Source organism: Lacerta agilis, chromosome 15, assembly GCF_009819535.1.
Source record: "Lacerta agilis isolate rLacAgi1 chromosome 15, rLacAgi1.pri, whole genome shotgun sequence".
In the NCBI taxonomy this organism is placed as follows: domain Eukaryota; kingdom Metazoa; phylum Chordata; class Lepidosauria; order Squamata; family Lacertidae; genus Lacerta; species Lacerta agilis.
Window position 1 is genome coordinate 18,001,341 of NC_046326.1, and position 26,716 is coordinate 18,028,056.

At 44.1% G+C, this 26,716-nt stretch overlaps 1 protein-coding gene across 9 annotated transcripts in view; it reads right to left on the reverse strand.

Annotated features, from left to right (window-relative positions):
- Nucleotides 1-5,999: 5,999 nt before the first annotated feature.
- NCAM1 (neural cell adhesion molecule 1) overlaps nucleotides 6,000-26,716 on the reverse strand; it is a 212,524-nt gene continuing 191,807 nt past the window's right edge. For 6 of the 9 annotated variants that reach the window (XM_033171454.1, XM_033171455.1, XM_033171458.1 and 3 more), the window contains 5 exons: nucleotides 26,307-26,487; nucleotides 9,970-10,177; nucleotides 9,614-9,730; nucleotides 7,766-8,536; nucleotides 6,000-6,267 (listed from right to left, as the gene is read on the reverse strand). In XM_033171454.1, coding sequence (XP_033027345.1) covers nucleotides 6,144-6,267; nucleotides 7,766-8,536; nucleotides 9,614-9,730; nucleotides 9,970-10,177; nucleotides 26,307-26,487 — 1,401 coding nt within the window. In that variant the 3' untranslated portion in view covers nucleotides 6,000-6,143. The remainder of the gene's footprint in view (nucleotides 6,268-7,765; nucleotides 8,537-9,613; nucleotides 9,731-9,969; nucleotides 10,178-26,306; nucleotides 26,488-26,716) is intronic. The other 3 variants (XM_033171460.1, XM_033171462.1, XM_033171461.1) reach the window with 1 other exon arrangement.

Here is a 26,716-nt window from a genome sequence, read left to right on the forward strand (position 1 = left end):
ATATCCCCAGAGAGTGTGTGTCTTTCCATGTGAGGATGTTAAGTTCTGATTAAAAACAAACAAGTTTTGCAGTGCTACAGACCCAAGATCTGATTCAACTCAGGTTAGGTTTAAACGCAAGGAATTCAGAGGAGCCACTTGATGTGAATGTTTTGCTTCAGGAAAGTTCAACAATGACCCTCCCCAATGAGTCCTGTCTAGCCAAACAGAATGGCATATCCCATGAGTGCTGAGATGTAGCTGGAAGTGATCCTGCAAACACACGATAAACCATTGTTCGGTTTTGCCTTAAAACTAATGGGCAACAGAAATTAGTTGAAAAGGATGGCTCTCACTGCCTTTGCGTGCAGAAAGCCCCCGGTTCAATCTCTGGCATCTCCCATTAAAAGGATTCAGATAACAGGCCTTTCAATGGACTGATTCTATAAGGCAACTTCATGAGGATTCTTCTTCCTATAACTTTCACAATCTAAATGATGGTTTCCCTCACAGACTGTCTGTGTTAGCAAGCAATCACCAACAACAGGACTTCTTTATCCCAGTCCAAACATAATCCCCCCCCCCCCAAAAAACATTGTTGGTTTCCAACATTCAGCTGTAATTATTAAGTGACGCAAGGAAGATGGATGTGTGAATCACCGGTGCTTTTCCTTCCCATCTCAGCCTATGTGTCTAGACCATCAAAAACCACTGTCAAGAAAATCAAAATGACTCTCTTAATAAGGAAAAGGAGCCTGTCAGAAAAGAAAATCTGCTTCCATGCCACCTGTGCCATCAGTTGGAAAACATACTTTGGAAAGCATCAAAGGGCCATGAAACCTATACTAGCGATCTGGAAGGATTGGACGTGTAATCCAGCAATATTTTAACTCTATTCTGGCTATGGGAGGTGGGTGGAGAGATTGCTAGGGATTGAACCTGAGACTTTCTGCATACCTACAATATTTCCAGCCATCATTTGCCAGTAAAATGCAAACATCCTTCTTACGAGCTTCACAAAGCTGCCGCCGATATAAACACAACAGAGGGCTAGACAATGTAAAAACTTTTTTTTTTTGGTAATTTTTATTTGAACACAAGTATTCTGACAGAATGCAAAGTCAAAATTCTCCGTTAGTATCAGTATTTACATTGGTGAGAATGGAAATAAAGGTGGTATTCCATGTTTCACTCGGTAAAAAGTTTTTTGTCTTTTGTTTTGTTTTTTATAACAAGAGAGAAGGCCCCTAAAACAGGGAATGCTGGGTAGGGATGTGAATGGAGGACTGAGAACCACTATCACCATTGCCTAAGTGAACCCCCAGGGGTCTGAAGACATCCACAGAAAAAGGGGGAGAAATAAAATAAAACCCACACAGTTGTTGTTGATTTAAAAAAAAGACTCCATGGTAAAACTCAAGCAAGAAAATGTGCTATTTTTTCCTAATACATTGCATGAAATACATGTTTACCATACTACGAGAAGCTGGGTGGTTATATAGATATATATGTATGACGCATACATATATAAATATGCACATCGTAAACAGTGTATTGTTGGTCCCTATTCAAAGGTCTGTGTCTGCTCGAAAAATAAAATAAACAGGTATAAAAATAAAATCAACGTGAAGACACCTTTAAAAATTCATAAGAGAGAATGTTGCATCTAAATTTAAAACAAAACTCTTTCGCTGCCAAAGGAAGAACGAACAACATATTGGCAAGAGTGAATAGGCAGAGAGATACTGAACACCATTCCCCTCACCAAGAAATAAAAGTCTGCTTCACTGAGAGCTCTGGGACAGGAAGGAGGGCTGCCGATGCAAAGTGGAAACGCTCCCCTGCCAAAGAGCTCTTAATGAAGCACCCGCGGCCTCCAGCTGCCATGGCAACCGTGCTGAGAAATGCCTGCCTGCTGAGGGGAAAGAGGGCAAAAATGGCGGCCATCTTGGTCAGTTCATGAGGGAATTTGTGAGGCTTTGCTCTTGTTCAGAAATGCTCAGCTGACATCAAAGCCCTTTGAAAGCCACAGGAATATTTCCAGGGATGTCGACTGGGCTTCAGTTCAGGCCTCAAGATGGCAGCCAGGCTTGAAAAATGCTCGCCCACAGCACGGCTACCCTAGCCAAGCTTTGAAAGATTTATGTTCCCACAGGAGACTCATGGCACACTTTGCCTGTGTGGGCCCCACTGGCAGCATAAGCCTCCCGTTAGCTACTCGTCGCTTAGTGGGAAATATAACATATGAGGTATGAAGCAAGAGTTGACAAAATGGTTGGCGACAGTATTTTGCAGGCCCTCACAACGACCGACCTTCAGGGACCAAGGAACGCCATTCTTGCTATCTTCCAAACAATAAATCCCTGCCCATTCATTTCCCTCTGGGTAGGAAAAAAAGTCCACGTGAGAACATTACGGGGGGGGGGGGTATATTTACACCCTTTAACAAAATAGATTCCTCGAAGGGCTAGAGTTCCCCTCCCCACTTTATACCTTCATAAACAAGTCCCCCACCCAGGCACACAGTAGAGGGTCGGACACCACCTGCGCCTCACAGGTGCTGGATGCGCGCGCATTGATATAAAGGCAGCCTCCATTTCCACCCCCATGAGCTGAAGAGAGAAAAAAACAAAACAAGAAAGCAGCCCCCACCCTGCCCCCACACTTAGCAAAATGACAAAGACTCTTGGTTTTTCACAGTTGGGAATGATAACTGAGAGATGCCACATTGACGGACTGCGCACATGAGATTATTATATTGAAAGGCGTGGCTTCATTTTGCTTAGGCCGGACTGCAGTCTCCCCCCACTGCCACCTCCTCCCTCCCTTCCTTTGCCCCCCCAACTGACCTTAGCGCAAAGGAATGCTATAGATCACATTCAATTTTGCAGGTTAGATATATATATATATATTTAAAGCAACCTTTCACAGCCTGGTGGCCTCCGGAAGTTTTGGGCATTTTATTCCCATCAGCCCAAGACAAGGATGATGGGAGTAGCAGCCCAAAAATATCTGGAGGGATGCAGGTCATGGAAATCTTGATTTCAAGGCTACTTTTCTTCAGTCCAGAACAGTTGTATTCTCTTCGTTTTATGTATCCTGAAATTGGGGTTTCATCATTTGGAATTTTTCTCGATCACCCCGAACTATTCCTGCTACACCTTCCACACCCAAACAATGTGGAAGGTTTTCTTTCTTTCCGATTTTAAATTTTTTGATACTATGACAAAAAACACGTTTCACACTAAGATATTCACGCACCCACAGTGCACAAGCTTGCAGATCTAATGAAATTCTTTCTTTAAAAAATGGAAAAAAGATGGCTCTATACAAAGGGCTGGTCTCCTTCACCTCTACATCCTTTTACCCACATCCCTGTTTGTAAATTTATTTATTTTAAAAAGCAGCGAAGTCACAACTTAAAGCACAAGACCACTGCATGAACTCTGTAAATTCTGGGTGTGATCCTGAATAGAACAGGGGGGACCCAAGTTTCATACCATGGTATGTGAGCCATGGGGCAATGTTGAACATGAATACTCAGGTAAGAAAAGTTAAGAAGACCATTAAGTGCTTGAGAATTCAACTTAAATATCAGATCAAACCTCCCAGATCAGATTATTTGATGCATTTTCCTCTCTCTCTCTCTTTCTTAAAAACAACAATAAAAACCCTTGGATATTTCCTAACAACTTTGTAGAATCAGCAACTGGAGGAATTGGGGGGGGGGGTCCTACTTTTCCAGCAGACCATTGGTGACTTTTGCCTGAAATGGATAAAAGACTGCCCCCATCCATATATTTTGTTGCATCTGCAGAGACCAGGATCCATAGTGGCTATCCTGCTCATTTTATTATCTTTGAAAGCTCTTGAGGGTACACCATCTACTGCATTCAGCTGAACTGAATGGGATACCCCCCCCCCCTTTCATGGAGTTTTTTGAGTGCATCAGAGCCATATGAAGCTTTGGATCAGGGTGTGATTATGGAAACTGAATTCCTTTCAATGGGCTTTTTGAATCAGGATTGCACAGCAATGGTACTTAGTAGATTACCTCCACCTTGCCTCCTCTCCAAAAGTATGCCAAACTCCCGTAAGTGGTGAGCTTCACTACATTTTAAACATTGTGTAGGCTGAAAGGAAGCCATATCTGCAGCAATATATCTTAAATAAGGAGGGAGAGTGGGTAATTTTTAAAACTTACCTTCTGAGACCCGCCCTTAACTATACAACCTCCCCTTTGGTTTAACTAACCTTAGGGGGGAATTCTTGGAGAGGAAAGGGGAGATAATGCCTTAGAATAAGAAAAAGAAAAATAACTTACTTCCTGTATTCAGTTTTGACCCTGACTCCGCACCACCACTGAGCAAGTGCTTAAGTTCAAGCCAGTGACTTTTCTCTCAAAGGGGTAACATGTTCAAAAGTGAACAGCTTTGCACATAATAGATCCTCCAATCTTTAAGCCTTTGGACACATGTGCAATGCAATGAAGCTTTGGACATTAAAGCTCTCATATTCCAGTCAGGAACTGGGGTGGACCCTGTCAAATCCTCAGCCAATCAAAGCAAAGGGGGAACCATTCTGACCTTGAGATTTGATCCTAGTGAGAGATTTGGAGCTGCCTGGAGCTGAACCATCGTGGCCCAGCAGCCTGGTCCTAAAAACACCCTGGAAATATGATTTCCATAAAAAGCAAATTCTAACCTATTCGTTTGAGAGGAAGCATTTTTGAGACTCAGGTTTGCAGCACAAGATATTCATTCTTTAAGATGGACTGACTTACACTTCTTACACCCTAACCAGCTATACTTGGACCGTGCAGCAACAAAGCCACCTTTCCCAGTGTCCTAAATTGCAGATACTGCGCTGATGCTTTTCAGAACTTTACCCCTATTCACATGCTTAAAGTTAAACTCATGCTCCTCAGTAGGGTGCCCTGAAGTAGGGCACTGACTGGACTTTACGTGGCCCATCTGTATAAAACGGAGGAAAAGGGTAAGGGTTTGCTTATTTTTCTTACTCCAGTAAGAAATAAAAATTGATAATAATTAAAAAAGAAAGAAAAGACAAAAGGGGAAACACCTACTGTAAACATCCATTATTTCAAAATGTCTCCCTTTGCAAAGCAAGCATGCTGATCAACCTACTATCTATATAGCCTGTTTTTACTTTCTCTCTCTCAATCTCTCTCTCTTTCTCTCTCGCTCTCAATCTCTCTTTAAAAAAAGGCAGCTATTTTACATAGACATTTAAACACAACAAAAGTTTTAAAAAACATTTTGTCGACTGTAAACACTGGAAGAAAATAAAGTTGGCAAAACCAAATTAAAAAAAAACAAAAAAAAAAAACAAAACAAGGAATACTGCACTTTGAAATATAAAATCCAAAACTGCCCAAAGGCATTCTTCCTAAAATGAAACATGTTGGAATTATCACCTGTACCAAAAGGGGGCGCAATCAGCCAAAAACGTCTTCCACGCAAGCCCCATTTAAATGAACATCCACAGGTACCCTGCACACTTCCCGTTCATTCCAGAGGGCTCTGCGCAACAGACGCTGATGGGGAATTGCCCCTTTAGAAAGGAGAACAGAATTCAGTCAGGAAGGGCAAACACACTTTGCATACAGGACGAATTCAAAGTGAACAAAATAAAAATAAAATGGGGGGGGGGGGAGATAACTTACTTCAAAGAGTTTACAGGTTTTTCTCAACTCGGCTGCAAAGTATAAAAATAAACGATCTGCGACTGGCCACCCCAGTCTGCTCAGCCTGGCAGAGCCAAGTCTGGCTTCCTAATTCTGCTCTGAATCTCCTAAACATGCTGCAGTTGGGTTTTTGTTTTGTTAACTCTGCATGGATATTTTGCAAGGGCCCTGGTATCCTAGTGGGGTTATGGGCTTATCCTTGTAGAAGACGAAGAAGTAAAACATTTCGTTTCTTAAAAGCAAGTGCACATAAAATAAAATTCCTCCTACAAACCTAAAAAAACAAAACCCCACAATTCCCCCATTGTATGCATTTTTTGTCTGTTTTCTTTTTTAAAAAGGCAAAGACAGAGGGATGAGATGTGTGTTGTGTGTTTTAAATGCTCAGGTGAAGTTGTTTGTTCTGTCAATTTTTTTATTTTTATTTTTATTTTTTTTGTTTCGGCTCAGTTGCCCATCATGCTTTGCTCTCGTTTTCATTTGTTTGTGTGGCTTCATTGGGTACCGTCTTGACTTCTGCTGCGGGGGCTGTCTTGGCTTCTGTGGCTTGAATTGCAGACTTTTCATCTACGGGGGTTTTCCTGTTGGGAAAGTCACCAAATATTGTGGATTAAACGAAGGCTGGTAGCTGCCCTTTGAACAAAACTTGGTGCCTGAGAAAGAGAAACCCTCCATGCTAAAGCTTGCTTCTCAAGATTGGGACTAAAAAGCAGGATGCAAGTCCTCTCCCCTCCCCAATTTCTTTTCCTCAGCCATTTGTCTGCAAAACACAACCACCTAGCAAGTCTTGGGAGGCAGGAGAAACGTCCCTTGGTTTGCATGGGTTGAAATGTCACAAATTGCTTCATTTGGAAGTTTTAAACTTCTTACCCCCTTTACTATTTGTGTGCTAACAAAAAGAATATTCTCAACCATTTATGAAATCTATTAATGTCCAACAATACTAAAATATTATTAACAATAGAATTAGAATGTTCTCAACACAATCCCCAACAGCAGAGATGCCTTCAGAGACACATGGCAAGTCCTTGGTGACTCCTACTCATGGCCTGGGTTTTGTCCTAAAAATAGTTTCTTGATAGAAATAAGGCTGCCATTTCAGTTTCTGAAATTTTGGGAACTGTGCTTCTCATGGTTAATTGAATATGTGATTTAAGGTTTCCCAAGGCCTCAAACTGAAACGGGAAGGGTTCTGAAACCCAGTTCATCCCTACCCACCACTGGTCCTTTTTCATTCCTCCATGTGAACCATGTTTTACCTCTCGCTAGAACCAAGTGAGGAATTCAGCCACGCTGGCATGTTGTACAGGAACTTCTCCACTTTAAAACTGGGGCCCAAGCAATCCTCTCCATTATAGGTATTATCCTCTAGCGTTGCCTGGTTCAATCATGCTGGCTACTTTGCTCCAGGGAAAAGGCGGAAGAAAGCTTAACACATACCTGGTTGACAAGAGATGTGGGAACCCATGGCTCTCCAGATTTTGTTAGGGTACAGCTCCATTGGCTATACTAGGTGCAGCTGATGGGAGTTAAAGAGTCCAACAACATCTGGATGGCCACAGGTTACCCACCCCTGTGACAGCATCTCCCACTTAGAGGAAAGTCATCTCTTCTAAATATCCAAATGTTAAGGTCTTCCAGCTGTATCCTTGCAAAAAAAGACTATCCTCACATCCATCCCTTATTTGTAGACACCATTTGGCAGCAAATTTATTATCCCATGACAAGTTGTAGCAAACAATTTGCTTCTTAAAAGCTAAAGGTGACTCCATCCTGGGTGCCTTCCAACTGAATCCCCTAAGCTGGAATCCAATGGAACTGTTGAGACAATTTAGGAGATGGGGAAGGGAGCTTATAACAACAGAATCTGGAGACTACTGTTTGATCACAGGCACAAAGACAACCAGATTCTAAACTTTCTGTTATGGTTGGTTGGTTAAATAGACAGGTTAGCTTGCTTAGGGAGCCAGGTTAATTCGTAACACACACACACACAGAGAAGTGGAGCAAAAAGCACGGCACAGCACGGACAAGAGACACAGCACACGAACAAGCAGGGTTTAAAGCGGGGAAGCATACTCTGTCTTTGCAGGTGCTGTTGATGCAGAACTCTCCGGGCCGGAGGAAGCTGCTTGGCCTGCAGGTGCAGTGGCAGGAGCCGCCGTGCCCAAGGCGGCAAAAACATCCTTGGCAAGATCAATGTCTGGGGTCTTGAAGGTCCCTTCGTCCATTTTAAAGTCCTCATTCTGAGTAGCATTTGTGGTGCCCCCCGTGGCAGCCTCGCCTTTCTGGTTCACTGCATTCTTGGCCACCTCTGTTGGAGTCTTCGCCACGCTGGGCTGTGTGGCTTCCTTTTCTGGACTTTTGGCGCTGGAGGCCTCCTGCTTTGGCTCTGAAGAGGCTGGAGAGCTAGCGGGGTTTGGGGGCTGTGGGGCAGGGGATTTGCTGGCAGCAGCAGGGCCTTTGGGAGCCTCAGGTGCTTTTGTGGTAGAGCTAGGGCTCAGCACTGCCCCTTGGTTGGTCAGGACGCCAGACGACAAGTTGCCAGTGGCCGGGGTGGAAGTAGGAGTGTCGCTGAGGTCAACCAGGGGAGCCACTTTAGGTGTGGAGGTGGGTGGGGGCGAAGATGCCGAGGCCGCTTTTGAAGGCGTCCCCTGATTGGGAGCCACGGAATTGGAGTCGGGCATGGGCGTGGCCGGCAGAGTGATGCTGGAGGTGAGGGTGGTAGTCTCACTGGTGGGGCTATTCTGAGCGGTGGCAAAGGTTTCAGTGATAGTGTCAGAGTTAGTGGTGACTGTGGTGACAGATGGCATCATATCCTCAGTGGCTGCCGTGGTGTCGGCAGGGTGCCTGTTGGGATGAAAGGAAGTAAAAGGCGGGGGGAGGAGGGGAAAGAAAAGAGAGAAACAGACAATGAAAGCCATGAAAGCAGCAGGCAGCTGGGTGAGTCAATGCAACTGCAGAAACAACATGCGGTTATTTAACACACAAAGAGAAGGAAGAAGAAAGACATGGAGGCAAGAAGAGCATCAAGCCTTTGGACGTGAGGCTGACCATATTAGGGAGACCCTGAAGAATAAGGGGGCACATCATTGGTATCAGAGGAGGCTGTTTGAAGAGAGTACCTGCCTTGACCCCAGGGCTTTTTTTTTCTAGAAAAAGAGGTGGTGGAACTTGCTGAGCAAGTTAGGGGAGCACCCACCTTCCCTTCTTCGCCCCAACTGCCACTTTTGGCGACACTGCTGCCGACCTCCACCTCCAGCATGCAGCCACAATCGCTGCAGCAACCAGGTGGTCACGACACACAGCCCCAGGCACCATGTCACCCACTGGTGCACAGCCCCAACCTAAAGAGGTGCTGGAATGCACCTAAGAGCTGCCAGAACTCATTTCCGGTGAGTTCCTGCTGGAAAAAACCCCTGCTTGACCCTTTCTGGGTGACAATGAGATTTGCAGCACATCCTCCAAAGATGCAAATTTGCCTGAACAAACTTTTTGACTTCTCCTTTGGGAATGGACAGCAGCTGTACTTCACGCATTTCATTGCCATTTAATCCCAACTTTCACATTCCATTCCTCCACCACCAACACAGCCCAATATAAAACTGCCAACTGAGAAGAATGATTCAGAAATTTGATGGAGTGGACTCTAGTCCACAAAAGCTTTGCCACAATGAAATTTTTAAGGTGCCATGAGAGCTTTGGAAACCTATTATTATCACTCCTAAAATATCTACCACTTCCTCAGGATTGCTCAGCCTTCCTTCCCCCTAGTTCTCACTCCATGTGAATGAGCGCTCTCTCTCTCTCTCTAGTAAACAGCACAAAGTTGTCTTTCACACAATGGAGCCTAAAGAAGGGCTCTGCTCCCCTCTCCTCTTCAAGGACACACCCGGGGGGGGGGGGGCTTCTACATTTACAACATACTCTGGCTCTGTTAGTGGTGTGGTTTCATTAGGTTCTGTGTGTTTCCCTCCGTCGTGGTTTGGGGTCCGTTCCTCCTCTGTTCGCACTTCCACAATGGGCTCTTTCGATTCATCTTTCCTGTAATGGAGGAAAGGAAGCAGGATAAGTTCAATCCCCAGCACCTCCCAGTTTAAAAAATATCAGCTAGCAGGACTGTGAAAGATCTCCAGTAGCTTTTACCATCTTACTATGGGAGGGGTAGATGGGAGAAAGGATGGGAAGTGCAGACAATTTTTCATTCCATTTCTTTCTTGGAGCAATGTCCAATGTAAATACAACTATATATACGTATGTATAATTAAAACAAAATTACTCACGAGAAGGCAGCCTTGCCCTCTTCCATGTCCTTGCCTTTTGCCCCAGGACCGGATTTGCCACACAGGTTGACTGCGATGCACATCAGGAGGCCACACTTGTTCAAGAAGTAGCAGGTGACGTCCACAGCCACCAGCAGGAGGACAAAGACCACAATGAGGATGCCCACAATAGCAGCTGTGCCCAGTCCTGCAGTAGGGCTTGTGCTAGCTTTAGAGGCCAAGAGAGAAATGGGAGAAAACACAGAAGTTTGCAAGTCAGGATGAACATTTTTCTTTTAGCATAGACACAATTCTATCTAATTTCCTGTCTGAGCAGGTGAAGCATCACCGGAGTAAGGAATACTTCATCTCCTTCCAGGACACCCCTTTTCACCAATAGAAATGCCCTCACTAGAAAGCAAAACAGTTGCCCTCCTCACCTCCATTAATAAATCCAACATGTGTTTGTGTGCGAGAAAGATGCTGTTTGTAAAAAATAAAATAAATGTTGCCAACCACCACAGATTCTACTAATCCAAAAGAAATGGCACTTCACTCAATTTCATTGTTTGGACATAGCCTAAAACATGCACCAGCAACACAGAAGCTAAGAAACCAATACTCTTATAAAGTTGCATTCAGAACAATTAAGAGGCCACCTAGTGGTTATTAGCCAACACAATCCGAAACCCATCCTCGAAGCTGGCAACTTACTCCTATCATGCATCTCACAAGGGGAGTGAATTATAGGGGTTTAGCTGGACTTTGGTTCTCAATATAAGGTTTTCTCTTGGTCAGGTGTGGGGAACCTTTGGCCTTCCAAATGTTGCTGAGCTACAAGTCCCATCAGCATCAGCGAGCATGACCAATTGATAAGGAGCATGGGAGTTGTAGTTCAACACCATCTGGAAGACCACAGGTTCCTCACTGCTGTTTTTGACATATAATGCAACCAAACACATTCTAGAAATAGCCTATCCTGGGCATATAGTCATCTATCTGCAAAGTGGTGTCCTTAGTTAGCCCAGGCATCCTTTACCTCGTGTACATACAAGGAGGACGCAAGAAACGCCCTATAACAAAGAACAGGGTTGCAGAGCCTGTGGGGACCCTCCCAAAATTGTTGAATTCCAACTCCCATCAGCCCCAGTTAGTATGCTCAAGTTCAGAAATGCTGGGAGCTGTAGTCCAACTATGTCTAGCAGGCCCTAAGTTTATTATCCCTTGCCAAGAACAATTTTACATGTTCCAAGATTGTAGATAACGCTGCTCAAGAGAACTGGGGTGGCTGTTGGAAACATTTTTATTTCAACTAGCTGCCGTTTGACCAGTGGCGTAGCTAATCGCTCGGGTGCCCGGTGCAGCATGCGTCTCACAGTGGGGGGGGGGAGCCACCCATGGGGACGGGGCACGCTGTGTGGAGCCTCTCCGCAGCCTCCCCCTCAGCTGTAGGGCGGCTGTGGGAGAAGCGATGGGCAGACGCAAGCTCCACGCTGCCGTTTCAGGCAGCGCCGAGCCTGCAGGCGCTGAAGCCGCCACGTCACTCCCAGGAGAGATGCGTGGCTCGGGCATGCAGCAGGCCCCATGGTAAGTGCCGGCCCCCGTGGTGTGGCACCCAGTGCCAGCCGCATTTGTTGACTGAACAAAAAAGTTTCATGAGCCCATAAAAAACCCACTCATATTTTTTTGTCATTTTGTCACACACCCACCCCAGTGATAACACCTGGGGCGGCCCATAGCTACCCTACCACCTACCCTACCACACACCCGCCACTGCTTTTGACATGTGGTGACATTAGGGTCTGCTGCTTTAAAATTATTATTACATTATTCTTTTCAAAATTGGTATTTTAGTGGTGCCTTTTAATTCCTTGCTGCTTTGCATTTACTAATGCTTTCTCCTTGATTGCTGTTTCATTATGTATGCAGCTTGGTAGTTTTCAAACCAGTGGGGCAAAATACTAAGTAACAACAGGACATTGTAACACAGCAACCCACCTTTAAGTTTCTGAACACTGGACTGGGAAAGTGCGGAGACCACCTACGTATTGGTAAAAGTTTTAATGCCAGGTGGCCTTTCTCTTCACTTTGCTATGTTGCAACAGGGCAGGAATTGACCAGAAGAAAAAATAATTAAAAAGGGCTAAACTAAAGGTTGACCTGGTCAAATTTCTCAGCAGGTAAATCCAATTAACCTCTCAGGAAGTGGGGTTTCCTCTTGCCAAAGATGGAATTACCTACAATGCAATCAAACCCCTCCTTGGGAAAATAAGAATACCTTCATTTTCCAGAAACACCCTAATTCTGGGAAACCAGGCCTATGCATGCAAAAGCACCATGCATGAGGCATAATTTTAGTAATCTTAACCCCAAAACTTGTAACTGACTAGGGAGGGGTAAGCTTTTAAGAGTCATGTGTGAAGTACACAAACACCATGAGCCCCCAGACAAACATGTAACAGCATTGTTGAACAAACTGGCACAGAACTAGCCCTCTGAATTATTTAATTAAACTATCAGTTAAATATGCATCTGAATAGTAACTAATGCTAACATATGCAATCCATACTATTATAATGATCCAAGTGAAGGATTGTAGTCAACTAACAGGTAGGTAGCCGTGTTGGTCTGCCATAGTCAAAACAAAATAAAATAAAAAATTCCTTCCAGTAGCACCTTAGAGACCAACTAAGTTCTGCTCAGGGTAGACACACTGAAATTAATGAACTTAAGTTAGTCATGTCCATTAACTTCAGTGGGTCTAAATCTGTTCATGCAGATTGGCTCCCAATCTGCAAAGGAAACTATACAGTCGTACCCTGGAAGTCGAACAGAATCCGTTCCAGAAGTCCATTTGACTTTCAAAACGTTCAGAAACCAAAGTGCGGCTTCTGATTGGCTGCAGGAAGCTCCTGCAGCCAATCGGAAACTGCGGAAGCCCCGTCGGGACGTTCAGCTTCCAAAAATAATTCGCAAACTGGAACAGTCATTTCTGGGTTTGTGGCGTTCAGGAGTCAAAACGTTCAAGAACTAAGCTGTTCGAAAACCAAGGTACGATTGTATTTGGAATGTCTTTTTTTGGTTCTTTGCTCTATGCTGTCTCCAGTGACCATTTTGCTACATGTGCAGCAAGTCACCTTAGCAGTCTGCCCCTTGGTCAGGCACATCACATGTCTCTCCAAAATCATACGCTACCAAATGCTGGGATCTACCAATGAAGGGAGGTGATTGGGAGAGCAGGTGCCAGGAGCCATCATTCCTTGCTTGTGACGTTATCTGTGGCACTCAGGGGACCACTGCTGGGGAACACAGTATCAACCTAAGATAGACTGCTGGTCTAACCCACCATAGCAATACATTTTTATGACCCAAGACTGGAATGAAGGCCTAGGGAACGGTGAAGTGTAAACTCTATCCTTTGGTCCAGGACGCAAAGGCCTCAACATGTCACCTTGGAAAGCTCTGATAGAGGCAAATTTTCCACAGTTGATAACATCTTTCACTGCACATCAGCCAACCAGGACAGAGTCTCTTTGTGGTAAGATTTATGTAGCTTTTATTGGCCTTTGTCAGCCCTTATTAATGTGTCTTGCAATTATTATCAGGTTTTACAGATGAGGTTCAAGGAGACAACCAAAGCCCTACAAATCTATCCACTTTCCTAACCCCGTGGTTCTGTTCTTTTTCCTGTTTTTATTCTGAAATGCATCTCACCGCTTGGAGATTCTAAAATTAATTTTGGGTCTGAAACATGTGCAGTTTGCCACAATATCCCACTCATCTCTCTCTCTGGCCTTCTATGTTATCAAGGTATACACATGCACTGATGAAGCAGTGCGAAAAAGCCAAATTGGATGTGATTGTCTGACTGCATCTCAGTTCTTTCTCTTAGTAAGAATTTTGCTACAATCATATGCACAAGCATACCGTCTGCTTTAAAAAAAAAAAACACCAGTGCACATGTGCACTGCACAGAGCTCTGATCACCCCACCTCAGCCCGAGCCTCTGCTGCCCTGTCAATATGAAGTTCCGTTAAGAAGTCCCATATTAACCACAATGTCTCGTTTCTCTCTCCAGCAAAGCCAAAGCACTGTGCTTCGCTTCTCTTTTTTTGCTTTGGCTGGTGAAGTCTGACGTTTGCATCAGAAGTCCATTAAGTGCTTTGCAGAATGCCTGCGCCAGCCAGATCAGCTCTCTGCCAAGATACATAATTAAACAAATTCATCACCCTTGGTTCTTGCAAGGAGAGGGAGGGGGCACCATGCGCATTCCCTCTTGTAATGTATTCTAAATCCACACATGGATTATTCAGCTGTTAACAGCCTTCTCTCTCTTGCCAGCTATTGGAGGAGAAACTTTAGCAGAGACATCAAATCTTTCCTTCTCCTCATCTCAAATTCCCATCTGGGAAATCCAAAAAAAGCAATTATGAATGCCTGTGGTACACATTCACTCTTATATGGCACTTTAATTCTGGCCTAGGGACGGGGACAGAAGAGGCATTTAGTGAATGCCAGAGGGGCCCCTGCCTTGTGGGAAGATCTCTGAAACAAGTAACATCCTGCTAGTTGGAACCATGAAGGATACATTTAGGAAAGGCTACTAACCATGAATGCTAAACTAAACCTCAATGTTCAGTAGTATATATACCTTTTGGATACCCAATTCTTCTTGCATTCTTCAGTCATCCAACGACGCTGAATATTGGGAGATTGAAAGCAGACAAAAGGAAGTACTTTTTCCACACCGCACAGTTAGAAGGGATTTGCACTCACAAGTGTAGTGATGGCCTCCAACTTGGGCGAATTTAAAAGAGGTTTAGACAGATTTGTGGAGGATAATGCTATCAATAACTACTAGCCACAGTGGCTACGTTCTGCCTCCACTGTTGGGGATGTTATGCTGCTGAATGCTAGGCCCTGGGAAACATGAGCAAGATTGCAAACTTCCCATAATGGGGCATCTGGATGGCCACTGGGAGAATAGGATACTGGGCTAGATGGGGCTTTGGCTTGTTCCAGCACCCAGACTGTATTTATGGTGGTGGGGGTGAAACAGCAGGGATTGACTAAGCACTATTATACTCTGTTGGTCAGATTCTTGGAGGTATCTGGCTCTATCCTGGCAACACAATCCTAGACTATACAGACTGTGGGCCAGATCCAGCAAACACAGTTACTCTGTGCTGTGACTAACTGGTGTAGGGCATTCATTCAGAGCTTCAGAGTATGCTTGACCTATTGTCATTCTGTATTTTGGTAGGGTCTCTCTCCCTGTCTCACTTTGTGCCTCATGTTCCTTTCTGGCTCCCTTGGGTGTTAGGTGGTTGAGGAACCACAGAAGCACATCTGGAGATGGATATGAAGGTGAAAGCTGGACAGGAGCATCATTGGTTCAGCATCCACCTTTGAGATGAGACAATTGTGCAGCTCTCTCCACCTCAAATATGTAGGACATTCTAACCAGCAGCTGGAGCAAATAAAAGAAATCTGCAACAGGGTGGAAGGAACAAGCATGGGAAAAGAGGACAGGAGGCAGGATCAGCAGGCTGCTAGCAAGTGTCTTGGATTAAAGTGGACCCCACCATGCTAGATTTAGATAGGCTTCTGACCAAGTGGAAGGCTAGGAACCAATTAGGACCTGGAAACCCGCCAAAAAATAGGGGAGTATGTACAATTTTCCAAACCATCTTAGTTGGCTGAGATTTCTGAACACAGTCTCTGTTCCTACAAGGGTGTAGTAAACACTGGACAAATTATGGGCCACACAAAGCCATGTTCAAGGCAAAATGTTGAATGTACTCTCCTGTGCAAGATTATAGAGACCTTCAATGTTAAGTGTCTTTCTCCTCTGTAGTGCAAAAGACTGAAGTACTGATCTGCCAGCAGCAGAAGCTCTGCCAGGAGACCACCAGTTCCAGCAGAAAGCATCTGACAGGGCGGGGAAAGACCCGTTTTCTGAAACCATACAGAGCCACGCTCAGTCAATGTAGACAATACAGAGCTAGATGGGCCAATCTTCTTACTCAGCATAAGGAAGCTATCTAAATGTTTACAGAATGATCTGCACCTCAACCTGAAGTGGTTTCTTTCAAATCAAAACCTTTGCAAGCAGTTCTGCAAATACCCAGTCCTTTAACAGGTTACTGGGATGTCCTTTCCAAGGATAGCCACTTCCTTATGATTCCTTTGCAAGTAACTTTAAGTGCTGTAACACAATGACAAACAACTTCCAAATGTCCAAACTGTTACTTTTTAAGATCAGCGAAACAACCACAATGAAATGCAGAAGGCTGAAATTTAAGATTGGATTATGTATGCAAAGTTTGAAATGAACACATTTCACCATCAAATGGCCAATATCAGGAGTGTATATATGCACATAATGAGCAGTGAACCCACCACAGAAGCACACTAGTTGCATTTTGCACATATATATACTATCTTCACTTCAGCTCAAGGGAAACTGTGTTTGTCCCTTTGGAAGGAGGAGCTAGCTCTAGACAGCACTAATTGGTGTGCTTGTGAGATGCCACGAGGTCACTGCCCACCCCTCATATTGCAGGGGCAGCTTCTCAACTTTTTAAGCAATTGATTTTAAAAGCACATGATGGGCCACAGCTCAGTAGTGGAGCACACACTTTGCCTGCTGAAACCTCCAGGTTTGGTCTCTGACATCTCCAGGGATGGACTGGAAAGTCTTGAACCCCAAAGATCTGCTGCCAAGGGCAACACTGAGCTGGGCAGACCAATGATGTGACTTGACATAAGGCAGAATCCAGATAAATGACTGCTGCATTAAAAAATAGTCGGAAAGCTTGCCCGAATCATGGCGATGGAGGGACAAATTACATATACATAATCAGCCTTTGAATCATCATTAAGTATGTCTGTCATTGCAAAGTCAGGAAAAGCTGGGCTTGCTCCATGAGCAGTGGGTGGGGGCAAAAATAGAAGGCCCATCTTCTTTTTAAATATGCCTGTATACGCCATGTAGTAATTCTACAGGAGTGGGGAACATCTGGCCCGGGTGCCAAATGCAGCCCTCCAAACACCTCTATATCCAGCATTCAAGACTCTGTCTAGGCCGTGCCTCCTCCACAGGCCCTGTCCTGCACCCTCTTTGACTGCTTGTGCCTGGCAGAACTGTGCTCTTGAAATGTTAAAATACCTGTTGTCTGCCTGGATGGCAGATGGAGAGGTGTGTAGGGTGCTTGTGGGTATATAGAAACCATTGACTTCTGCATAGCTGGAATATATTCTACAGAGGAACCCCGGGTTATGCACGTGATTCGTTCTGGGTTGCAGTGCGTAACGCATGTGTGCGTATCCAGAACGCACAAAAAATGAAAAAAACTGGAAGTAGCGCTATTTGAGTGCTTCTGCGCATGTGCGAAGTGTGCAGAACGCTTCTGCGCATCTGGGGAGCGTGTGAGTCGTGCGCTCTCCAGAAACATTTCCGGGTTGCGGGCGTTCGCAACTCAAACGTGCGCAATTCGGGGTGTGTGCAACCCGGGGTTCCACTGTACTGGACAAAGAGCCACATCCATTGTTCTACCACACTTCAGCTCTGACCCATCCTCCACTGGCATGTGGGTCTAATATATCACAGGGTACAGTCCACAATAAATCTTTCTGGCAGAGCGCAACTGCCATTGGTTTTCCAGTTCAGTGTAGCTGTGGCCAATCATGTGGCCGGATTGTTGGGAGGTGAGAAAATTTACTTATCATCGAATTGTAGAATTGAAAGGGACTCTGAGGGTCATCTAGTTCAACTCGCTGCAATGCAGGAATCTCAACTAAAGCATTCATGACAGATGGCCATCCAACCTCTGCTTTAAAATCTCCAATTAAGGAGAGTTCACCACGTATCAAGGGAGTCCATTCCACTGTTGAACAGCTCTCGAAAAGGTCTATGTGATACTTTTTTTAAAGGCCCATTCTGCCCATGCCTGAATCTGCAAAAGGAAGGCTGAAGTATTTATCCAACACTTCTCTGTGTCTTTATATCCATCAATATGAAATGAGACACAGAATCTCACTACTTCCCTTATGTGGCAAGTAGTCTATGGTCCACCCTCCAAAGATTGATGTATGCCAAATCTGTGGGTAAAAGAGGGTTTCCCACCTCCACAAGCCTTTTTGGACCCATCAGTCCTAGTGAGCTGATAGTACTAAGCTACCTTTGAACCATGAAGGCAATTCAACCACAGTGTGTAATGTGGAGTGAGGCTGTAAGAATGGGGAAATATTCCAATTTAGCTTTCTCCCAGTTTCTCATTTTTCCAGCACCCTCAGTTTACCAAATGTCCATATCAATTTGGATCCCCCCCCCCCACAGGACCATCACATGAAAATTCTAACATAAGCATTTTTGTACACAATTTCCCCTAATATACAGATTTTTGCAAGCAATTTCCCCTAACAGGATGTAACTTTGTATGTTATTTTCATTAATATTTGCATGTTTGTGCACACGTTTTTGGTTAGAAAACTGCACTGCAACATTTGGAGAAGTGTATCTGTGTTTCAGTTCATTCAGTGGTCTGAGAAGTATGGACTAGGTATTTGCCTTAAAATGCAAAATGAATGAACAATGTATCCCGCATCCCTAAGAGTGTGTCAAAACTGGGTGAGGCAGGTAATCGCTGTGAGTTCACGATCCCTGGAGTGCCATGGTGGTGATGCCGGGGGAAGTAATGTTGTTGTGACAACACTATGGCTTCCGCAGCACCCAAGATGGAATAATATGCTGTCGTACCACACCTGTCCTCAAATAGATTGTGTGCGGGGGCAGGGAAGTGTAGTGGGTGTAAAATAGCAAGGACACTGCAGGTCACATGCACTTTGTAGCTGCACATCTGTGCATGCAGAAATTCAGAAAGTGATAAGGAACTTTTCCTCTTGGGCATCCCATCTCCCCACCTCTCCAAGAAACATAGGTATGAGAAGAGAAGTCACACAAATTGTTGCAGTGAAGACAACAACATAGTTTGTTTTCTTGGGGACGGAAGTGGAGTGCAGAAAAAGAAACCCCTTTGCAAAAACAAAAACAAAACCAAAACAAAACCTTCCTGAATAAATCCAGCAGCTCTTTTTCGTCCATTTGGCTTGAGGGGCTTGAAATGTCCACTAAAATGCTAACAGACACACATGTATGCAGAGAACAAAATAAAATGTGTAAACATTTAAAACATTTCCTATGCTTAAGCATCATTGCTGTGTTAAGAGTGGATACATATGTTGACAGCTCTGAGTATATGGAATGGAGCAGCCTGCCTAGCCCCACTATGGAAAAGTCATGGAAAAGTGGCTTCTATTAGGACTTAGGGTTGTTCACACATGCAACCTTTGCTCAGAAATGCAGGCCAGGGTACTGCGCTGTCAGGAAAGCTCATCGGCTCAATGCAGTGCCAGGGATGTCCTGGTATACTTTGCCATTCAGAAGGGATCAGCCTGGAACCTGTATTGAGCAACATTGACTGAGATTATTTCACAACATTCTACTGTGCTGGCAGCTTGAAAGTTGTCCTCTCCATTAGCAAGTAGAGACTGTATTGCCTGTGAATCCAGAATCAACACTCCACTATCTGTAACTGTGAATTATTCTGACTTGTGAGGGAGTGCTTTTCACAAAATGTTTAAGGAAAAGCTAATTCCCAATGCTGATTTCCATTGCACAAATTCAACTGCAAACTCCATCTCAACTGACTCGCTATGGATTCTGAATCTCTGAATGTTGCACTCTATAATTTCGCTCAAAATATGACACAGACCTCACTCTAACAGTACCTCAACTCTTAGCTAGGCACTGAACATTCATAGTTCGTCTTTTCACTTGAACTTTTCAAGCAGCATTTTGCAATCACCAAGCACAGCAGGTGCAAATAAAATGTGTATTTCATGTATAGCTTTGCAAAGTCATGGGTATCAGAACAATCTTGTGTATCATCTAAATTAAACCCTTGCTCTCAGACAGGATTATTTTATACCAAAAGCATTCCTGAACAGGAATGGTAAGAAGCTCCACCTTTATCAGAATTTATTTATTTTATCAGAATTTGAGCTGGATTCTTGGGTCCTCATTGGAATGGACCAATTTCTAGATCAAATCTGGAGGAAAGAGATGTCCCCAGGCTGCAGTAGGTCTCTCTTCACATCTTGAACAATCCCCAAGGCTGTGCTAAGACGGAAATTATTTCCAGTTCCAATCCAGACCTTTTGGCAAACTTCTAAAACAAACCAGAGTGGAACGACAGGGTTTGTCTCTCTTTCCCCCAAAGGTGAGCCTTCCTAACCTTCTGTTAATTAATTCCACTGACTAGGGGTGATGGAATTTCCATTTAATGCTGTGTGGAAAGAATCTGGTGGGCATGCATCCATTTTGTTTTGTACTGACATGAGAGAGAAGCTTTTAAAAGGTTATAATAAAGCACAAATAGCAATGAGCTGGACTCTAAATGGGAGATGTGCTATATGTGCCATATTATCTCCTATTAGCTAGCACTCATATGGTGAAGAAAGTGGTGACAAAGGAAAAATAATATCAATTTGGCAGGTTATGTATTCCCAGCTAACCTTTGACTGTTGAAAGGGCAGAGAGCAGCTTCTTATGAACTTCTCAGCACAGCAGTGGAAACCTAGACCAAAACGGTCATACAAACTTGCACTGTACAAAGCTGAACCAACTAGTACTCAAATAACTTTGTCTGCCAACTCATGGTGAGCATGTTGGTAAGCACTGGGGGTGGGCATGAACTAACCATTTGAAATGGCCACCACACAGCCAGATATTCATTTTTAAAAAGAATGGAAACTATTGACACCCCATAGTTCCAGATATGTAAAACTCCCAACAGTTCTGAACAAATGGCTGTGGCATCACAGTGAACATCCTAAGGTCCTAATACAGAGGTGTATTCCTTCTGTACTGAATGGCACTCGGGGCAAACTGGTTGTCTGAATACCTTACCTGAGGCTGTCATTCTGTATGGCACCAAGAACTTTCTGAAATCATGTGTGTGTGAATAAGTGTAGTAGAGCCTTGATAGTAGCAGAGTGGCCTGTGCCACTTCAGATTGCAAGACAGAGAAGCCATGTTTTGAATGCCCCCTCCTCATTTTTTAAAAAACTGTTCTGCAAGTTAAAAACCAGCTTGGAACTCTTATCAACTCACATGGCTGCATAGGTAGATTTGTTATTGCTACTGCAAGATGCTCAGAATGCTATGGACAGAGTTTGCAGGTCACAGCCGAAATGTTCCACGAACCCACAGGCAACAGCTTACTGAACCAACTAGATTTTTGCGGGTTTTCTAAGGAATATAAGCTGCAGTGTACAATCCTGAGTTAGACATGTTGGGGCAAACTAGTTCCTAGGAACCCTTTTAACACATAACAAAAGTCTCATGGACAATCTACCCCAAGTAACTCCAGTCCCATCAAGATGGGAAATGTGCAACCATAAATTTTGGGTGTTGCTTCTCATTATTTTATTCTTATTCTTCTTAGTTTGTTAAAAAAGATTCTGTTGAACTATTGGCAAGGATGAACAAACAGTGATGTGTGAAAATGGCAACAAAGACCAGTATCAGAAACACCCTTCATTCTTTCCCCCCTTGTAATTTGAAAAGTTGTTTTTACACCTGATGGTTGAAAACGGGAGAGGGAGGGAATCATGGTACAGGATGCACACACAAAACAGTAAAAATGCCCGAATTGAACCTTGTATCTCCCTCCCTCATTACAAAATAGCACATCTCTCCCCAAAAATAATGAATCTCTTGTGTTCTGCGTTTTATTTCCCGACCCTCAGAAGCAATCCTTGGAAATAAGGAATTTTATCTTGCTTTCAGGCCTCAGCGAGAAAACCAGGGTCTTCAAAAGCAAATATCTGTTTGATGCTGTTGTTGTTTGCAAAAGTTTCTAACAGAGCAGAAGCAGAGCTGCTGCAGAGATGAGCCACAAGACAAAGGGGGACGAGGCCGCTGGACATCCCAGGGTTGCTGCAGCCGCCACAAATGATTCCCAAGATGGGGACAGAAAATGGTTGGGTGTTGTTGTTTTTTAAATCATCATCATCATCATCATCATCATTATTAAAACAAAAGATTGGGTGTATGTGAAGTGGATGTTTCCATTGGGGTCCAAAGTGACATGTATGATGACAGACACAAGAAAGGAACAAGGGCGGGGAAGGGATACACGGGGAAAAGAAAGAGAAAGAGAGAAAAACAGGTAAAAGGAAAAAAAACATCATAAATATAGAAAAAACAATAAGAATTTAAAAGGCTTATTTAACTTAGTATAATTTTAAAAAAATGTCCAAAAGGTTAGAAAAACAGAGCAGCAGCGGCAGCAGCAATGATAATGGTAAAGGTTTACATGGAAGCTGGCAGCGAGAAGAGGAATTTGGAGAGGATGGAAGGTTAGCGAGCAAATGAGACGGAAATCAACACTGTGACAGAGGATGCTTGGAGGACAAGGGAATGAGCTGGCAGTATTTGGCCAAGGAACACTTTCCAATGGGGATTTTCAAGGCAAGAATAAACAAACCCACTTCTACCTAATGCCCAGTGTGCCCAAGAAACTCGCCTCAACTTTGGGAATTGCCTCTGCCTTCCTAACAGTCCTTGGGTAGAACTCCATGAGCTGCTGCCCCAGGGAATCCTCGCTGACAATAAAAACACCCACAACATCCAGAAATACTGGGGAAGAGATCGCAGCTCGTCTCCCAATAACCACTTGGATCTCAGATCTTACCTGGACAACAAACTTCTAACAAGCTGCTCCCATTTAAGAATACAGAATGTGGCCGACAGTACGTGCTGAACACTGAACAAGGAGGGAGTTGAAACAAACCAGCCTTTGCCAATTTGGTGCCCTCTAGGAGTTTTAGGGTATAACTCCCATTAGTCCCAAGGGACGCGGGTGATGCTGTGGGTTAAACCACAGAGCCTAGGGCTTGCTGATCAGAAGGTCAGAGGTTCAAATCCCCACGACAGGGTGAGCTTCCGTTGCTCGGTCCCTGTTCCTGCCCACCTAGCAGTTCGAAAGCATGTCAAAGTGCAAGTAGATAAATAGGTACCGCTTCAGCGGGAAGGTAAACGGAGTTTCCATGCGCTGCTCTGGTTTGCCAGAAGCAGCTTAGTCATGCTGGCCACATGACCCAGAAGCTGTACGCTGGCTCTCTCGGCCAGTAACGCGAGATGAGCACCGCAACCCCAGTCGGACACGACTGGACCTAAAGGTCAGGGGTACCTTTACCTTTTACCCATTACTCCCAGCAAGAATTGCCATGCTTTCCCCCACCCCTCACCTCACTGCCAGTCCTGGACTTCCTACCCCATGTGCCAATTGTGTCGGCATAATGTTGACTACAAATCCTCTGGGCAGAGAATGGTCTTGCCACATTCTGTATAGCACCTTCTACACCACACCAGAGCTAAATAAACCACACAATGGCAGCAGTGCCTCACACTCCATTAAAGGGAAGAAGAGTCCAGTCTTCTCTGGTCCCTCCCAGCTGATAATTTCTTGGGCACCTCTGCTAATCCTAAGGGCTACCAACTGCTTTTCACCCCTATTTTGTAAACTGTCACACTTTCCATTTGAACTTAAAACAGGTTATAAAATGGAGCTGAAATGGATTCTTTTTTTTTTTTTTTTTTTGCAAAATTCTGAAAGAATTTTCCAGCCAGAAAGCCAAATGCTTAAATTTCAGACTTGAACTTTGAAATTTGGCTGCCAGTTCTGTGACTCAATTTTATGGTGTTAATGCCAAATCTCAATCAGCCAATTCAATTCCCTTTTTTAATACCTTTTTTTTCTTTTTCTTTTAGTGATCTGGATCCAACAATAATTTGGAATGTTTTGGGGCTGGGGTGGGGAAGGGGAAGTCAAACCAGGAAGATATAAATTCAAATTCTTGCAAAAAATTTGAATTGGAAAACGCGCTTGAGAACCAAACACCACCACTGCCCTAACCCAGAATTTGTTACAGCTCTGGCCATGAAATTTGTCCTTCAAAGAGTTGATGGTGTGGAACATTAGAGATGCTGGCGTGGCAAACGAGAACATCAGTCAGCTTAGTATGTTACTGAGTGTCCCTGCTTAGTTAGGCGTAATCTTTAGCTGGCAAATGACATTGGGTGTCCACCTCAACCCTTCCAAAAGTAAGAGGAGAAAAGGCAAAATGCAGAGATTACCATAAGCCCAAGTAAAGCCTTCTTCTCCAAGGTGTCTCCATCACCCTTACCCAAAATGGAGCTATATGCATGGAGGCAGAAATACCGCACAGGGCTTGCCATGAACAGGGGGTGAAATCTTTAGCCTTCTCTCTAGTTTGTTGCTCATAAGTAAAGTACACCACAAAAATTGGGGGAACATCACTGATAGGCAAAAAAGAGTAAATATAGATGTATTCCAGGCAAAATGGGATTTTTTGTGGGTGGGGAATCCTCCTTGGGGACATGTTTCTAGCAGCAGTTTATAAATTCAAGGGATACTTCACTGATTCTAGTATACCTTGCACTTGCCTGCTGCAGACATGTGACCCTCCGGAAGGATTTTGCGCCTCCCAAATATGTCATGCTTAGTATAAATCTATTTCTAGCTCCTAAAATGTTTTCCTCTTTTGCCCGTTACCTTCATGAGCCAACACAAAATGGATTAAGCAAACGAAGCCAAATATAAACATGGTCTTTAATTTGCGTCATGAGGTTCAGTTCTTCTTGGCACAATGTGTGATAAAGCTGCCTTGGCAAGAAATGATGAATTTTAATTTTTTTCTTATTACCAAGTATAGAAAGCTTAGGCTAAGAGGTGTGTGGCAAGTGAATGAGTGATTTTCCTCCTTCTGCTCTGAGTCCACGGCTCACTACATCACTTTCCAAATAACAGCAGCATGTTCATAGCCCAACATTCAGGCAGCTGCTCTGCCCGTGGACTCGGTGTTCTGCATTTGCTGTGCAATCAATATCTCAATGTGCCAAAACAGTTATTTTTGAGACACTATTTGTTCAAGGTCTAAAATAGCAAGAGTTCTGTAGAGGTGAACAATTTCATGGTCACAATGGTACTTAATATCAAGTGTCACCAGAGTTTTTGCTAATCCCTAAGGTTGGCTTTCCCTGTGATTGACATTTTAAGCAGGGGTGGTTAACTTGTGACTGTAGAAATGTTAAGATTCCATCAGCCCCAACTAGCATGGCCAGTAAGAAAGGATAGGAGTTATAATCCAGTAACATCGGGGGGGGGGTACAGGTTAACCACCCCTGCCAAGGCCTTCTTCAGCTGCTCCAAAGCTGCTAACTTTTCCTCCAGGCACTACTGGCTTGATATATGGCAGGCATGGCCAAACTTGGTCCTCTAGCTGTTTTGGGACTACAATTCCCATCATCCCTGACCACAGGTCCTGTTAGCTAGGGATGATGGGAGTTGGTAGTCCCAAAACAGCTGGAGAGCCAAGTTTGGCCATGCCTGATATATGGTATGCATTAGAAAGATTGAGTTACGCTTTTGATTTTTAATAATACCATAAAGTGCCTTATTTACTACAGATCTGTGGTTTCTCATTTGTGTAAATACACCTCTGTGTGGAAAAAAATCAAGCTAGAACGCTTTCTTTGAATATTAAGGTTGCATCTTCTTTGGATATATCTTGGGAAATAGCCAATATGAAAGAAAGCAAAAAATTGCATGTGAGAACTAAGGAGAAAAGCTCACACTTCTTGACCATCTCATCTGCTTAAGCTTCAATGTCAGAGATGCTCCTGTGGTATGAAGGGGTGAAAAATCCACAGGTACATTTTAATGGCAGTCAATGCTCCTTGCTGTTGTTGGTCCTCCCCATGTTGCTGCAACTCCAGCTTCCATCAGACTTAGCCAGCATGGCCAGTGGGCATGGATCATGGGTGTTGTAGTCCAGCAACATCTGAAGGTTTACAAGTCTCCCAGCCGTGCTTCACAGCACTGGCCATTGGAGGAAAGGAGAAGTACATTGCCAGAAACAATGGCAAGGGACCTGGATTTTGCCCTTTGCCTTGATTATGGCTTTGAAGATTCTCACCTGAGTGCCATGAGCTACAAAGAACATCCACTTCATGGACTTGGCGAGCAGGGGAAATGGTTAAATCAGTTGCACTGTACTATGGATCAACCTATCGTGTTTGGTATGTCCAAGGCTGAGTAATAAAGCTTTAGATGGGTAACCGGTTATGAGAATGGCTGTAAGCAAGCAAGTCGCTGAGGATTTTGGTGTTTTTTGGTTTTTAAAAAACTCAAGCACATTAAAGGATGTGGTGCTGTTGCATTAATTCCAAGCAGAAAACAAAGGCGGGAAGCTGGTTGCTGCCATACCTGGGATGATGGTTGGCTGCGCTGAAGTCCTGAAGGCATAATGCGCAGGCTTGGATTTCCCTTGTTGGTTCTCCGCAATCACATAGACCTCGTATTCAGCATTCCAGTCCAGAGCCTTGAGTATGACATGGTCACTGCTTGAAGGAAGACGCATCTCAGGTTTCCATTCAGCGGAATGCTTCTGCAGAAATGCAGCGTGGGTTGGGGAAATGGATAGAAAAGGCAGGGAGGACAGTTTAGCAGTGAGCTGCTGTTTAGACAAGGCTATGATTTCTGAACATGAAAGAACATCTAAATCCAGAAAAACGGTTTCTTGCCTCCTCTCCTCTCTGCCCTAAAGTAATGCCTTTGGCACACAAGTGGTAGGAATTAAAGGAGCCTAGGAAGATGCCTTGTAGCTTCTGATTGGC